We start from the raw sequence: 18,080 nt of genomic DNA on the forward strand, positions 1-18,080 counted from the left end.
TTGGGCACTTACGTGCCTGGGAATAATGGCATGCCATTCCATGCCATTTTGGAAGGAGCTAGCTATGTGGACTAGGGACGAAGTCAATTTTGTAGGACAGGGGGGCCCACTCTTCATCCATAAAGGGCCTGTTTGTTTTTCTGATCAAGAACTGTAGGAGGATACCTAGGAGAATATGCACTGGGAGAGCTGCAGGAAAAAGACCAGACTCCCCTGAGGGACTCTGCTCTGAGTAGGTAACTGCTTCCCCAGAGTGGAGGTGGAAGGACTGAGACAGCAGTGGGATTCCAGGAACAAGCTACAGCCCAGCTGAGAAACACCTTAGAGCTCCTGAAAAGCCTCCAAAAATGGCAATGATGGAAGAAATCATGACCTCAGCTATTCCCTGAGGTTTCCAGATGAGGCAGGTTCACAGCGCTGCTCCTGGGTTAAACAATGTCCCTCATGTTTCCCCTCCCTTCCTGTGTGCCCAGACAGAATGAGTTTTATCTGCTTTACACACAAATATGCCTCACCACAATAATTTAGTATGAGTCACTGTGTAGTAAAGAAGAAGCTTTTTCAATAATCCCTTACAACAAGGATACTTTAAAGGAGAGGGCATCTTAAAAATATAATCTCAAATTCTAACCATTTCTCTAGTTTTGATGGGCAGAGAGCTTACTGTTGGTATCACTTTCTCCTAGGTCCCAGGAGCAGCTTTGGAAGAGAGGTTAACAGGGTTTATATCAGCATGAAACAGCCCATCACAGTAGCTGAATTGCAATAGTAATAATGATAATAAAATCATAGTGAAAATATTAAAATCACACAGGTTTGCAGAAAAAGTTCATGACCTGTAGAAAGTCTCAATGTATTTTGTATCCTTGCCCGCAGAATTCAAAACAGGAATATCACTAGCAGAAGACTAAATACAACAGTAAAAGAGTTACTACTTTTTTTACCACAAATTCAAACAGGAAGTCATACATTAGTTATCTCAAACAACCACATCTACAGTCAGCCTCTGGAAAGCCAGAAGTCACCCACTGCTAGAAGTATAGTTTCTTGAGAAACATCCTTAGAGAGAAATATATTTCTTGAGTCAAGCTGTTTAAGACTGGAGAAGAGAATGTGTACAGACTCATTGCCCTGTATTTTGCAAGCCTTTTGACACTAAACACAACCTCATATAATCACAGTTTATGTCTGGGTTTTGAGGACAAGGAACGGTGTATTGAGATAGTAGTCGACAATTGCCAGTAATTCCTTTGTGATCTAATATACTTATATTTTATATAAACATTTTTGCATGTCATATCCTGAGGGTTTTTTTTTGTGTCTGTTGCTAAATTGTATTATTCTCAGTCAGAAATCAAGCATGATTTAGCAGTTTCCCTTTCTCAAGAGGCCAAAGGAGACTATAACACAGCAACATCCTACATGAAAATACTGAAGAAGAACTCTCCACATTATATGTTGCACATGAAAATAAATGCTGGCTTTCAAACAGATGAAAGCAATATAGAATGATGAACAGTTCCAGTCTGACCCAAAATCCAGTGACATTTAGAGAAAAACTCTTGACTCTCTGGACTGTTACTTATTAGCAAATCATACTGCAAGCCAAATGGTTACATTGCTGAGTGCATTGGACAACTTTGATGCAAATACATGGAAGATGTTTCTAATTTATGTCCAAGGTGAGAGTTTTGTTAAATGCTACAGGCAGGGCAAAAGTTTCCTCCAGAACTGGGTGAAAATACAGGGAGCAGGTATGACAGCCAACAGCCTGAAGGAAAGTCCCCATGGTTCAAATTCCCCTGGGGTGCTGTGACAAGACAGGCGGGGTCAGCAAAATGTGTGGTAGGTTATGTGTTGCCTGTTCATCTCTTCCCTTGTCCTCAAAAACTCCCACCAGTGTGTAACATCCATCCCTGAACCTTCCAGGGCCACCCTCTGTGGTCCTATTTTCTCCAAGATGGGGGCTTATTCCAAGGAGCAAGGAATAATGCACCTGCCCATGCACTGGGAAGCTTCAACTCCTTGTAGCTTCCCTGGGCTTCACCCCAGCTTACAGAAGCAATGTCCTTTTTTTCTTCCCATGGCCTTCTTCTCACTGAACCATTTCACCCATCCTTCCCATTTACCACTGGGGCTTGATTTTCTTCTTTTAAATAATTTGCACTAGTGCAGCATCAGAGCGCTGCTCTTTGAGAGCAAAAATGCACAGCTAGAACAATGGAGAGGTGTCTGCCAGATCACAGGTCTCTCAAATCTGACTCTATCATGTTCACTTTCTGGACAGGCAGCCAGTCAAGGACAGTGAAAAGAGAAGAACAAAAAAAAAAAAAAAATCATAAAACCCAGCCTCTGAAGATACACTGTTGTCTGCAGTGTTCTTACAGATCAGCCTAGTTTCAGCATATTTCAGTCACATTTTAAATTCCACATTTTTATAATAATCAGCAGATTATTTTAGATCTACTCCAAACAAATCTTAGTTGGCTGGGCCTAGCAAGTATATACTGGCAATAATATAGTAGGCATTTTTCCTGCCATTTTCTTCCATCTGATATAGTGCTTACACTATAAGGACAGCTTTTATACATTTTGTACATCTATCTTTATATAGTATCCATAAAAAGAAACTCAAGCATTTGCAGCCAAAAAAAGAGAAAATTCTAAGTTTCCTTTAGACCTATTTTAAGCCTGTGCAAAATAAGAGGGTCTCTCATAGATTAAAAGGGTGCCAATCATTGAAGCATCTACGTTCAAAGTACTGTATATTCCAGGCTGGAACGATTCTGTATCTGTTGCTGCCTTCAGGCAATGAACTTTGATAATTTAAGAGTCTTGAAATAAAGAAAACTAATTCACTATCTGGATTTTAATAGCTTTTGGTGACAGACTTCTACTTTGTGACCTAATGATCATGATGAGAGATTGGTCGCTCAAGTAAAAATTCACTTCCTAACTTCTGTCTGTAAATGGCACTTTATTTACAGTCAAGTAAACAGACTCTGTGGAACAAAGGAAGCTAGATATGAGCCTAAAGCTTCTGAAGGCCCCTCTGCAGACTTCAAAAGCAACAGTTCCTCTCCACTGGGAAAGTTGCTTGGGCAGTTCAGTTTAAAGGGAACACCTTCACTAAGTGCAGTAGTCCCAACATCTAGCTTGAGAAAGGAAATGCAAGAAAAGAAATCCTAAAGGGATAAAAGAAACCCTAAGCTTTCTAATAAGCTCGAGTATCTCTCTGCATGGCATTTTTTTCCCCTAGGAATTCTCATATTTAAGCAACCGCACTATTGCAGTATGAGCCATGGGAGCTGCAGTGTAGTTATATAGCTGGTTTTATAATTTAACACCAGGATTTATTTTTTTCTCATACCAGGATGAAAAATAATGCATGTTATGACTGGGCACCTTTAAGCCTCAACGTGTGGAAATTCCTTTGTAACTATAAATGACATATCTAATGATAGCTCTAATGCCTTGTTTGCTTCATTCTGTTTGCACTACAAGCTGAAGCAAGTTTTAATGAAGTAAAAGCTCGTATTAGGTACACCCAGTTCATAATTGTTTTGATTTTGTAAGCAAAGTTCACAGCTTAAAGTGATCAAGCAAAAAATGTCTGTTTGATGCTGACATTATAATAGCTGTTTTATTGAAGCCCCTTATTCAGATTAACATCAAGCATAAAAAAATCAACAGGATAAAAAAAATGAAATCTGATTTTTATATTTGATTATTTCATTTGGTGGAACAACTTTGTAAAACTCTAATAGAATGTATCATAGGTATCATAATAAATGTGTCATTTTGTTTTCACTCTAAATAGTAAGGATTGACTTTTCAATCACATTTTACTACATTGCAAAGGTGATGTGCCAAATTTAGATGGCAATAAATTAGAGTCTGTTATGCCAAGTCTCACCTCTTATTAAAATATCCAGTCAGAGGCATTCTCTGCTGTTGTTATTTATCTCTCTCCATCAAACAGATCTAGCAAAGACAGCATCAAGAAAAAAAAAGAGACAATGGACTTTGACCACTGAGTCTGCAAGGATCCACCACACACTAAGTTTTAAATTTATCTAATATTAACCTTGCCAGTAGGAAAGTTTGCCTTTTTAACTTAATGTCATAGTGTTCCATTCCTTGAACAACTACTAGCTATAAACCAGAAAAAGTTTGTTATATAACCCAGCTAAGTGACCCTTTGTCTTTGTGAGGGAGCATTTGTGTCAGTCAGTGCCAGGAGAGCATCCTTGGCAGCTCCCCTCCGCTAGGGAGCCCAGCCACAGCTATAACCACTGCCCCCTCTGCCAGCTCCAGCAGGATAGCTGACCCCGCGAAACCCAAACGCAAGGTCAGCAGCATGCTGAGGGATTTGGGGCTGGAAGGGGTAAGCATGTAGTCACCAAGGAAAAGCAAGGCCATGGCCTGGCATTATGCTAAAACCATGCACTACGGTTTTTCATCTATAAATTATTTTGTGTGGAAAAATGAATCAAGAATACCCCACTGGATTATTGGTTGCTTCCTGAATTAGTTTCTTAGATTGGCAGCCACTAAGATGTGGGCTGCTGACATTGCCTTAATTGCTCAGTCTGGCCTTTTAAAAAATATCTATTCATTACAGAAGAGGGCTTTGCTTTGCCCTGTTATGTTATACTGCTCGAAAAGAGCTGCGACAAATTCCACAAAGAAAATTTTTCTGTTGGTCTCAAAGATTTCTACCTCCAAAGAGCATGCATCAGCAGGGCCCTGAAGCCTGTCAGACCCTGCTGAGGACAGAGAAAAGAAAGGGGTGGGAGGGATGAGAGAACTTGTAGCTGTTGTTTTCCACTGACTTCATCTCACAGTGGATGCACACTCTGGTTCAAGCTTTCTTCATGACTGAAATATTTCTAAGGGCTCTCTTTGGGGTAGATTTTCAGCTATTTTCTATTGTGCAAAGTCACACTGGATCTCCTTAGTTGTCAGGGAACTTTAAAAAGAGCTTTTGTTTCTGTCTGATACCCAGCTGGTTGATTTTTTCATCCCTCTGCAAAGGTTTGCTGAAGTTGGCTCACAGATTCCAGAGTTAGAGAGGGAGTACAGGCACCTACAGACCACCTTCACACTATAATCACCTACTGTCCTTGCAATGTTAGCCAGAAGGTGGAATGAAGGCAGGAAGGGGAAGCAATAAAGTTATGAAAGAGGGTAGTCAAGTAGTATTTGCTTTATATTAAATATATTTAGTCTTACTTCACTGTTTGAACAACATTTTGGTTTCAGAGTAATGTTACTCCCTTGTTATTCAGAACATATATTACCAGAGCAATAATCCAACGGGAATTAGTCAAGTATTCTTACAGAAAGAACTTACCCAGCTTTCATAATATGTTGTGCTTTGAATATTTTATTGACAAGACTGTGGTAACATTAAGGAAACAACAACAAGCATGCAGGTACTTTACTCTATTGAACTGCAATATGGATGTTCTTCATTGTGGCTTTCAGAAGCCACTAAGCAATTCTCACTGCAATGAGCAAAATCCTCACAAAAAAAGTAAATTTTTTCCTTTTGTAATGTACTATTCCAGCTGTACTGGTTTCACTGTTTGGGACTTTCCTACAAATGAACATAAATATTAAATAACTTTTTTATCTGTCTTTAGAATACTCACAAATGGCTACACAGAATCCAATCCAACATGCCAACATGCAAGAAAAATAAAGGACTACTTATAATTCAATCTGGAAAAGTGTAGCCTTTACCCAGTATGGTCAACATAACTGAAAAAAAAAATCTCATTAGTTTTCTCTTTTATATTTACTTTTCTACTTTCTGTAATAATTTTTTCTTCAATATGCACACTCTCAGCGGTAGAGTGTCATATACTCATATACTAAAAGAGCAGTTTTATAATCACATTAATCTGGTTTTATTTAAAACTGAACACACTTCTTATAGAGAACAACCTCCTAAATAGAGACAATGTGAACCTCTACAGGAATCAAAAAGAATAAAGAAAGTGATTGGCAAGACACTGTTTATACTGGCAGTTGAAATATTGTATAATCCTCACTTCAGTTTCTTTGTCACTATGTCATGCATTTACAGAAGCTTGAAAAAGGCAAGTCTTCATTTTACTACTTCATCTAACTGTTTTACTTTCTGTTGTCTTGAGACCAACTTTTTCATCACAACAGCCACAATATTTCAGGCTTCTTAATAATTAACCGAAGACAAAACATTTAGAGTAGAAATAAATTATAGGCAAAAAAGCCTCCCCCAAATCCACCACTCGGAACAAAAGAGAAACAATGCCTCATTTAGTAACAATCCTCCCACCCTTCTTCCTCCCCTTCTTTTCAGCAAGTTTTCTTGGCTTAGTTGGCTGACTGCTTCTTCCTGGAAATAGGTCAGCTTCCAGCCTGAGAGCCTCGGTGTGTGTGAAAGCCTGAGACACTGCCTTTCCCTTGCAATGGTTCACAATGCAAAAGCTGCACTGAGTTATCAATAGCCTCCTATAAAAGTAGCCCAAACCTCATAGGACACAAATTGTGGCTGTAAAGTTGCAGAGAGTGTGCTAACACGACTAGGGCTATCTATTTTGCTGTTCTGACACTGCTGCAGAGTAAGAGATCTAATTAAATTTATCCACAATTTCATTAGTTAGTCCACATGAGTTGTCTTTCTCCTGGTAACTCCCTACTTGTGGCCCAGATACTGCCCTCCTGGTTTCCAGAGCAGACAAATCAACTACTCTTCATCTGTAGTTAAGAAATCCAGACAACCGACTATACACACAAGGACTGGTTCCAAATAAGTGTTAGGAGCAGCTCCTGCAGGACTGACAACTTCCTATGAGTTTTTAATAAAGACAGCAAGTATTCAAGCCTACTCAAATTTATTATCTTGGCATGTTTCCGTCCATTTTTGCAGTGGGGAAAAGCTTTATTTTGCAGAAAATTCACTTAAATTCTATCATTTTGTTATGACATGCAGTTTTTCTTTTATCTTGGTACTAACAGGATTTTTCAACTTTGTTCTTAGAATACCAAATTTTTTTTCAACACCACAATGAGATTAAAAGTACGTGAGGGTAACAAGCTGTACACATACATATGTTACTTATGCAGTTGTCACTGGCCTTCACAAGTAATGATGATAAACACAAAAAACCTTGCATGTTTCCCTATGATAAAAACTGACTTTCCAAGTGGCATTTCACTCCAGCAGTTTCTCTTCCCTTGTGTCCACATTATCAGTGGTCATGTTTTCTCTTTTTTAAACCAGGAATATTTCCAAATATAGTCAGAGAACCATGAGCCACACTACAACTGTAAGAGAGGAAATGTATGTCACCACACTGAAAGCAATGTGACTGCCACCCTGTATGCCACATTTGCTCATCTCAGCTGCTATGAAAACATGACTGTACAAAGCAAAAATGCAGGTTTTCACACAAGTATCAAGAAGGGAAAGCAAGCACAGGTATCTGTACTTCCCTACCCATATCACACTCTAGCCTATATGAAAATTACAGTGTATTGTAACATAGTATACTGTGTGTTATATCATATTATATCACTGTTAAATGTGACCTGAAAGGCTAGACTAGAAAAAAGCTGAGGGACTTGCCATCACCATCCATCCCTCTGCCACCCCAGTGTCACAGCCTAAAGCATGAGGACTGCAGTGGGTCCAGTGACCATTCCATCATACCATTTTTAGGGCAGCATGTTTAAGACCCCATTCCTCCCTCACAGCTTCTGAAGCTAACTGGAAGCTTAGCTCTGTACCCTGTACACAGACAGCCACAGAAATAAGAGCAGCTTCAGCTGCAAAAAGTTTGCTACATCAGCTTCCTGCAAGAAGAAAAACTCCAAAGCAGGATATATAACACAATACTTGGAAGAGCTATAATTATCAGAACATTTGTTCTCCTATGCCAGAAGTAATGACTACTTCTCGCTTTTGATTTTAATGGGAGCTCATGGCTGGGTATCCTGAAGGGTAGGCAGGTGGTCCCAATCACTCATCTGAAATTGCACCTTAATGCACCTTGAAATGATCAATTCTGGCACCAGATAGTGTCTAGGCAGAATTTAAGCACATTAAAATTAGGAAAACAATCCAGGAAGCCCAGACTTCAGCAGCTGGCTAGCCCACAATGAACCTAAAATTACCTGTCACTTAGGTGTCATTACACAAAGTTGCACAAAAGTTTAGAATATGAATCAGGTTTAGAAGCAGCTCTGTCTAAGAGCAAAGTATTCTACCCTACTGTTAACCCACTCTGATACAACAGTAAGAGGCAATGAAGGATTTTCAACTTAATTATTTTGACTTGTAATAATTAAATTATTTAACTGAATAGCTATGTAACTTTCTGTGCACAAATAAATTACCAATTGTGAATTATATGAGTAGTTGGTCCCAAAAAGCCAACTCAGAACTCCTTCCAGCTAAGTGCCCAGACATTAGGCCACAGGCAAGATGTATCTTTGCCTGTCTGGAAACATGAATATACATCCTGGGAGGAGCTGAGACCTTGTTTCAATATATGGGGTAGAGACTGCTTGTCTGACTGCTTTGTTGCCAGGTAGCAAGGATGCTTCGGGAAAACACTGAGGGGTGAATCTACACCATGAGGCTCAAGGGGGAACTAGGTAACTATTTCCCATATTTCCTGGATGACTATTACCATTACTTCTGAAGCAGCTACCTCTCGAAAGAAAGCTGAATCGGATACTTGTCTCCCAGAATTCTTCCCCATCCTTGACCTCAGTAGCAGGAAGCACCTATGATGGTGCCTGAGAAGGATGGAGTTCAAACACTCTTGATCCACCTGTTAGCTGCAGGAGTCTTCCTGCTTTGCAAGAAGCTGGTTTTTTGTGCATTTTAAAGTGCTGAGTCCAAGGCACTGAACCCTGCACTCTGGGGCAGGGGGACCATGTTTTAGGTGAACTGGGGCTGCCGAAGGCACTCCTCCAGCCCTCAGCCCACACACCACACAGGGTTTACCCAGATGCCAGGGCTCAGGTTGGTGACAGGTACTGTGGTTAGAGTTCAGAAGGAAGTTATCTTTTTTTCTGGTTTTTTTGTTTTTTTTTTTTTTAGTAAAATGAAGGCATTGTACATTTTGGGGTCAGAGAGAAGGGCCCATGTACATTTAAGAAGAGTTTTCTGGAGATAATTCTTGCTTCCACAAAAGCAGAACAGTTGCTTTTTTGTCTTCACAGAACCAAAGACTATTGTAGCTCTCAGCTTCTCAGAAGGACAACTCCAGAGACTCAAGTACTTTTTTACTGTTCAATATGATCAACTGGCTTTTGGCAGCTTGGAAGGGAAAACAAAAAAGAAAAAAAATAAATACGTACCAACCGTGACTCCCACCACCCAAAAAAAAAAGCGAAAAAATAAAGAATGAGAGTAGATACAGTGAAACAAAAGGATATTTGGCTAGAGTTAAACAGATAACTATTATTAGCAGAAGAACTATGTGAATAGCACTGCTGGATTTTTCTCAGTTTATATTTGCCCATCTTACTAAGAGTTCCTTCTTCATAATTTCTGCTGTTTTATATTTGACATAAATATATGTTTAAATGGGAACTTTCTTTGGTGAACATGATTAAAGAAAGTGTTATGTCACTTAAATTTTTTCTATGCAGAAAAGGTTAGCTAAATTATCATTTGAGGAATTTCAGTGAAATCTGAATTTAATATTTTAAATTAAATCTGTTCTATGTGCATCTAAAATACTGCATATAAAGACAACTGAATTTTATACTACACAGTAGGAATACTGGATAAAATAGTGTTAAAATTCATTATTATAGACTGCTGTCATTGTCTTATTAGAATTTACTGGTAAGAAAATTGAATCACTGAAAAATTATTTCATAAAATGTTTTGCTATTGTTTAGGTAGCAATTAATATTCTCTTCAAACAGAAAATTCAAATAAGAATACAGGCACAGAGACATTTGAGTCACACACTCTCCTCTGCAGTGATATTTGGTAACTATCTAGGATGTACTAGTGGCCTTAGGACATAATAGTTCACTTGCTGCTGCTTTGAACAGGTCCTTCAAGGAGATTCTTTTGTGTCTTACTCTCCTTATTTAGCATGTTGCTATAAAGAAACCAGGACACAAATTCATTACTTGAGTTGCTCCGATTTGACATGTACGCAGACATCTACTCAGCTAAGAGAATAGGACCAGCCAAGAATAAATTTAGGCCTGAACTGCAGCAGTTTACTGTTTTGTTCTTTAAGCTGAATATATAATGAAGTAGAATTTCTCAGCCAGTGTGCTCTCCTAGCTGACGGGAAACTTGAACACAACAGTCACAGAAACTGAGGAATTATGAGAAGTGACTGCTGTGCATGTGGAAATTTAGACACACTGATAGCTAATGGTTTACCTCACTGCAGGCAGCACAGAGCATGGCACAGGCACATCCCCCAGGAAGTGCTGGTAACACTGACAGCTTCTAGTAACAGCATCCTTAGCTGCACTAGCACACAGACCTAGCGCAAGGCAGCTACTCCTCAGTCAGGTAAGAACACCAATCTTGCAGCTTGTTCACCAGGTAATCCAGTGGGTGAAGCAGCCTGGTCATCTGCACTCTTATCACACACAGCTTTGTACTGCAGTCCTAACAGAGCATCAACCACTGCCAGCTTTCCCTGCTTAAGGTCCCTTATGTTTGAGACAGACAGCTAGACAGGCAGATAGATTAGCTGTCATATAGATAAAAGGTAAAAATTTAGTTCAATCCTTCACACCTATCCACGGCCCCCCCTCCATCCTCAAACTCCACTACTTCCTTAGGTATTTCTACCATGCACTAAGCTTCCTCCCTGAAGCCTGCTGTTGACAGTAATTTCCCCCAAGATTTCTTTATTGCCTGTCCTTTAGAAATAACCAACCTGTTATGCAAGAAGATTTGTGTGATTAAGAAAAAAATAAAGGGCATGCAAGTGTATGATATAAGAGAAGAATGATAAACTTGGAAGAAGGTTGCAAAGGGCAAAATAAATCAGGAATAAGGCAAGAGTTCCATCAGGGCTGTGCATAACTTCCAATCCCTTCACCCTGTCTAACAGCAACTTAAAAGGGACAAAAGAATCCGTGACATTCATCATGTGTGACATTCAACCATGCACATGCCATTCAGTTGCACACAAAATGTCTTTGCTCATCCTCCATTCAAAGAGTCTGTGTTGATCCTTCTTCTTTGCCTGCTCTTTTAAGTCCTGAATAATATGCAAGTCTTAATATATTTTTTATAGCATGTGCATCTCCAGGAGAAAATAAAATTTTCTCCCCTGAGGACCCTGAAATGCTACTCAGGGAATAATTCAAAATAATGATTACCAACACTCAGAATATTTGGTTTATTTGGCAATTCAGAAATCACAGCCTTATTTGGAAGTGATGGAAATGCTTATGTTGACACCACTTAATGCCTTTAGTATTCACCACCTCAGAAAACGATTACAATATGAGCAGGAAGAAGATTATTGCATATTGCTTAACAAAGACACATACTCACATTCGACCAATACAGACAGAAGACAAAATTTATCCTGTGTAATTCACACTCACTTGCTTTTATTATCCTTTTATCAGTGCCTTAAGAAGGTGTATGTTCCCATAACTATTTAGCACACGTATATGTCAGTCTTCCACCTAAGGGTTTATAAATAAACATCCTTCTGTGTTATCACTTTTAAGAGAAAAGAAAACTAAGGCTCAGACAGTTCTCTGATGTCCTTGAGTAATTTAAATTGGAACAGTAGAGCCAAAATATTTACACAAAAAAATAAGCTTATCAACTTGTTCTGTCTTGCTGCACAGGGTGTGAAATCCCAACACTGTGTAGTATCCAGACCACTATGTGGTCTAAAAGCTCCAGAGAAAAGAAGCTCTAAACATTAGAACTGCTAATGGAAATGTCCTAAGCCAAGCAGATAACATGTGTTGGTATGCAAGTGCATGGCTATGCCGATGAGAAACCAGTCTGTGTCCTGTCTGCATTTCAGCACGGTCACCATGGAAATGGGAACCAGCCCGCACAGAGCCTAACAAAGGAAACCTTTAAATGAAAATAACAACACTGGATAGAGGCTGCACAAGATTTCTGCTGGGGAAAATGACTTGCTTTACTCATCTGGAGATGCAGAAATTCCCTTTTACCTGCATTAATCCTAAAGGAAAGTACTTTATTCACATTCAGCTGTTTTGACATTAAGACATTACACTGGTAGTTCCAGTTATTAGCCCTCATGAAAATACATCACAAGAAGGACATACAAACCCCACTTTCATTCATTCAAAATTACAATAGTGAAGAAAGACCACAATGAATAATATTTATATAGTGGCAAGGAAGCACAATGAAAAAAAGGAGTAGCTGTACTTTTACTTCTTTAACTTCTTAAATTAAAGTGCTGTGATACTGAATCAAAAAAGCAAAGAACAATTCACATGTTGTTCCAGAGAGAGGCAGCACACAGTTAAAACTTTTTGGTAGGATCTCATGTTGACTTTGACCAAATTATGCACAAATAAATATTAACTGTTAATGTGTTTAGGTGTCTGATGGTAATAGCCTGTATGCTTTCTAAAATAAACATAATACAAAATACAAGTCCTGTAATGCAGTATGAATGAAGCCTTACTTCAATCTGCAATGCTGTGAGAGGCAAAACTCCAAAAATAATACATAGTAGTGCTGCTACTTCTTGCTATCTCAGAAAGAAGGAAAAACTAGAAACAGGTTTACTTTAAGAAGAGTTCATGTTTAGGTCCTTCTTTCAAACCATCTCCAGATTACAGAATAATTTTAAACATTAACATTACTCACTAATATGATAATAAAACATCAAGGTATCAACAGATGATCACAAAGAGGTAGAAAGGCAGAAATCAAAATAGGCTGTACAGATTTAACATGGTGTTCATGATTGCACTTTGAAAGTATTTTCACCCCGATTTTTAGCTTCATTTATAGCACCAAATGTTTTGTTTCCATTTGTTATTCAGTTATCAGTTTAGTTCATTCTGCTTTGTACATTGCCATGTCCTTTAATGTATATATTAGTCTTAGCAGCTTCCTTGTTGATTATTGCCTACATACATTGAAAATAAACATTTAAGTATTTGCATGTGACAGAGGATTTATTTTTCAACACTCAAGTGAAATGAGAGAGCATCCTTACCTCCATAAAAAAAAAGGACTTACCACTTTTGGATATCTAGTTATACAGCTAAACCCTTATATTTTTTCTCATTTAAAACACAATTTCCATTTACTTCGGTCACAGAAGTGAATACAGAGCAGTTTTGCACATCAAGATGCACTTGCACAACCAGCTCAAGCCAGTGGAAGTGACAGCTACAAGTGAAAGACTTTTCCAGCTTTCCTCCCTCCTCTAGCCACGAGTTCTGACTGTACCCTATGCCAGCACTAACAAATAAATTGCTCAAGTGAGCAGGATCAGTTTAGCTCATCTCCAAAACTAACCTGGCTCAAAAGGGGGAAAAAATTATTTAAGCAAATGGGTCCCTGACCTGTTCCCAAGACTAAGCCATAGTGATAGCACAGAGAAACCGGTGGAAACATGCAAACAGGAGTGGATGAAATGTCCTTGCAGCGTCAGCTCCACATTCAGGTCAGCTTAACCAGATCGTGAAAACGCAGCTTCAGTTTTGAGAACCCCTGGCTGAGCAAAGAGAAAGAGAAGAACACAAAAGCTCCAACCACATGTCAAAGATTTGATTTAAATGACTCGTCTGAAATTGTACTCAGCTTTTGCGGGGGAAAAAAAAAAAGAGAGTGAGAAAGAATACACTTCTGTAAGGAAAAAAGTGAAATTTATTTCTCTTAATCCTACATGTAATTCTCATTCATTAGACCACTTTCTAATTTCAAAACTAAGCAAGGCAGGAGTTCCAGCTCATTATCTGATCACACCATCTTTCTCTGTTCATAGGTGGTGACAGCATGGTGTACTGATGTGCAAAAGAGACAAATCCAGGTGGCCAACTTAATCGGGGCACTTTCCAGCTCTTGCATGTTAAATGCCATTATCACAACTTCCATCCCCATTTAAACAAAAGCATACTGAAGAAAAAGAGTCTGTAAGTAGGGTCTCCTATTCCTCTATAGGGCTTTACAGCCTATTACAAGAATTTCCATCACTGGAAGCTCTCTGTTCTACACAGACAGCCCAATTTCAAGTAGACATGTTTCCTCCTTTGGTCTGCCTGGATCCCACACAGAGACTTGAGAATCCATGGCACTCATGTGGTAGACCCGTAGCCCAAAAGACATAACCCTTGTGTCGCTGCAAGTTTTCATTTCAGAATTAAAGAGTTCAAGGGATGTGTACTCCACAGAGTGGAGATTTTATGAATGTGCTAAGACTTGTATCGTTCACATCCTGGGTTGCTGGAGGAAGGTGCATGTTAGGCTTCAATATGAAGGCTTGCTGACAAAGTATAGGCGAGCTCACCTCAAATTTTACTTCCTCCCCTATATATGGTCCTCCAACACTATCACATGATAACTCACTCTGAAGTTAATTATTCTTATAAAAAGGAAAACAAGTTCATTCATCTGAAGCCCAGGAAGCAGTTAAGAGTATGCAGTACAGACAGTCAGGAGACCACCATAGAAAAGCAAACTGGAAAGCAGAGTGATTTAAACAACAATGGATATTGCTTTAAAAATAACAAGTAACATAAGATATCAAGAGAGAAATTTTTTATATTTGCAGGTGTACATCTAAGACCTCACACAGAAACATCTGACCGAGGTACACAACAATGTGGACATAAATTAACTTTGAATGTAGCCGATAAAAATGCATGTCTTTCCAGAGGAATACAGTTTTGCAGACTTGTTACTTGGCCAAATTTAGGTAGACAATGCAAATAGTGCCTTCCTGCCAAATTTCAAATATCTCCTCTGAAGCATGAGGGCACTAGAGCTTTCCAAAGAAAATGTTACCAGAATTGAGCCCAGGAAAGCTACTGTATTTTCCACTGGCTTCACTCTCAGAGAGAGCTGGGCTGTTTTGGCTCTGACTTTTAAGAACAGGATAAGGAAAAAAATGCATACTTAAAATGTAAATTTAAAGAACTGGATGTGGCAAATATATCAGCATCATGTAGCAACATAAAAGTTTCCGACTTTGTTGCATAGGTTGCCCTGTTAATGCCTCATTTATTATACATCATTATGTCCTCTTGACATAATCTACTTCTCTATGCTATACACTTTTTGGTCAACAATTAACAAGGTTGGTAGCAAATGCTATCAAAATGATAGTTCTGTTTCAGATCTCTTCTTCTTGTAGCATCTACAAAGTCTTAATTACGTTCCAGACACAAAAGTACACATCAGCAAAGAGTAACCCACTACTTCACTGTTGCAGTATTTTTAGTTGAATTTAAGAGACACAGCAAAGCACCACATGTGACCCATTTAATACAGCTGATAATTCAGAAGTTAATATACTGGCATAAAAATCAAGTTTTATGGAATAACTTGGAATATTTTCCGGAAGCAAAGACTAATTCAGCCAAGCTATCCCAATTAAACTTAAGAATATCACCTTTGAAAGTAAACCAGTTCACTAGGATTCAAACAACTTGAAAATTATTGTGGGAGGTGGTACAAGAGTACCACCACAGCAGAACTCTAAAAACACTTGAAAATTCTCCTGTCCTGAAACTTTTGTTGTTACTCCAACAAGATCAAAAAGGCCTTAGCAAGTATTAACCCAGTAATTGTATGCACTAACATCAAATGTCATGACACATCTGAAATCAAAATTATGACAGCTTTCAGATGTATAAATTGAGATAAATCATGGTTAGTGCCTGAACGAAGCAGACCTATCCCACTTCTGTCACTCAAAATGCCAGGGGAATTCTCCTCTCACAATCAGCCTTATCTGCTTTCAGCACTGCTCTACAACCTTTGCAAGTCTTAAGGCCCCATGAATTACAGTGAATGCTAATGGTCCTAGTTTTCAGTAGCTGTAACTAGGAGAATAAACTATAGATTAGGCAAAAGTACACGGTAAAATGTTTTGTCCACTAGTACTTTTCAGAATTGTTTCTTTAAAAAAAAAATTTGTCCGGTTGGTTTTGTTCTATATATCACATCACAGGTTAATATTTTTGTATTTTATTTCATACCCTGCAGCCACACATTCCTCTGTAGTGTTCGCTATAGTTACTGAAAGAACAAGTTAGAACAGCTCATCAGTGAAAACTCATTTTCATGCTGCCTCTTTGGTGACTTGCTAATTAAGGGGTTTTGAGAGTATACAGTAATATTAAAACTCTGAAACTGCCTGGGAATTTGCTCATGGCAAGTGAATATGACTGCTTATAGTTCCCAGGAAAATAGATGTAATGGTAATTAAGTTAGCCAAGAGAAGGAGGAGATGGTTCAAGTTTCCCTATCCTTGTCCAAGGAGCGACATCTGCCCAACAGTGTAGTAACAGACCTAGAGGACTCCTGCAAATAGGAGTAGCATTCACAAAGAGAACATCATCTTCGCGCCTAAAAAGGTAGAATCATCATATAATCCTAAATTCACACATCAGCCTGTCCCCGTTGCCTCCGCTCCAGCGCGCGCACACACAGTCCATTCACGGCAAAGTGAAATCCACGCCACTTCAGGAGTTTAACCTGCTTTAAAATCGCCGCCGATGCACGGCGCCCGCCCGCGCCCGCAGCCGCGCACCCTCCGCGCGTCTCCGCCCGGCCCGCTCCCGCTCCGCACCTCGCGCCCGCCGCTGGATCTCCCCTCCCTCCTTCCCTCCTTCCTCTCTTGCCTCCCGGAGCGGCGGGACGGACAGACAGACGTACCCAGCACCAGGAGCAGGGGCGGCAGCGCCGCGCCCGCGGAGCCCATGGCCAGCGCGCTGCGGGGTCGGGCCGGGGCCGCTCCGAGCTGGCCGGTTCCCAGGGCGACACTGAGCGCCACCTGCTCCGAGCCGCCCCCAAATACTCTTCCTCCTCCTCCTTCTTTTCCTCCTCCTCCTCCACGCCCCCTGCGATCCACGGCCGCAGAGGGGCCGGAGGCAGCTCCTCCCGTCCCCCGCCCCTCGCTCCGCGCCCGCGGCGCAGCCGGCCGTGCCGTCCCCTGCAGGCTGTGCCGCCGGGTTGCCCCACTCTGCTCCCTCCTGGTTTGACTCCCTGGAGGAGAGACCCCCGCGCTCGGCCCGCCCGGCGCTGCCCAAGGCTGCGTGCCCAAGGGGGGCTCCGGGATCGGGACACCACCACCCCCGCCCTGGGTACCCCGGGCAACAGCGGTTTGGAGGGCTGGGGATGCCTCTTTTTCTTATTAAAATGCTCGTTTGATGACACTGAGTCCATATCTTCTTCTTTAAATGAAATTTTTGCAGAATATGCCCCCAGCTATGCAGGAGTGAAACAGGATCCAGAAGTCTTGCCACACAACTGTCTCGGACTTGGCAATGATGGTGAGGTATTGTCTAGGCAAAATAGCTGCCTCTGTTTCCTTAGATGCCAGGCCAATATCCAGGTAGACAAAGAGAATCAAAGCCAGCAAAAATAGGGAGATGAGGATTTTGACTTCCTAAGCAATCAGAAAGAGTTCTTATGCAAGGTGCTGTTAAGCTTTCAGCCTACCTAGCCTTGTCAGTACTGTTTGAATACTGTATGTGCAGAGTATTTGAGAAACATGCATTTTCTCCATCCCACAGTTCCAGTAAATACCAAAATTTATGGCACTACCTTTTCATATGGAATGTATTTCATTTTGTACAATGAATTCTGCTGAATAATTTGAACTTCTTGGCATTAACATTGTGTAATGAAAAAGACAGTTGGCCTGGAAAATTGAAATAAAAAAGCTTCCTTCCTTCACCCTCCTTGCCATCTAGGTCATGACCATGTAGGTGTGACACACTGTAGCTATTATTTAAGGAGTGCATGTATTCTCTCAGCTTATTTGTTTTTAACCTTTGGAAACTGAACTGTAAATTAAAATGAAGAAGTTTCTCAGCATTTGTCAGCATGTAGTTTTCAACAGGATTTTTTG

At 40.1% G+C, this 18,080-nt stretch overlaps 2 protein-coding genes across 3 annotated transcripts in view; one reads left to right on the forward strand and one right to left on the reverse strand.

Annotated features, from left to right (window-relative positions):
- Positions 1 to 16,961, reverse strand: part of ITGA2 (integrin subunit alpha 2) — a 72,121-nt gene extending 55,160 nt beyond the window's left edge. Inside the window, exon 1 of the mRNA XM_058043343.1 lies at positions 16,883 to 16,961. Coding sequence (XP_057899326.1) covers positions 16,883 to 16,928 — 46 coding nt within the window. The 5' untranslated portion in view covers positions 16,929 to 16,961. The remainder of the gene's footprint in view (positions 1 to 16,882) is intronic.
- MOCS2 (molybdenum cofactor synthesis 2) overlaps positions 1 to 18,080 on the forward strand; it is a 121,300-nt gene that overhangs the window by 64,865 nt on the left and 38,355 nt on the right. The gene's annotated exons all lie outside the window — the stretch shown is intronic.

The sequence above is a fragment of the Melospiza georgiana genome, chromosome Z, assembly GCF_028018845.1.
Source record: "Melospiza georgiana isolate bMelGeo1 chromosome Z, bMelGeo1.pri, whole genome shotgun sequence".
Classification (NCBI taxonomy): domain Eukaryota; kingdom Metazoa; phylum Chordata; class Aves; order Passeriformes; family Passerellidae; genus Melospiza; species Melospiza georgiana.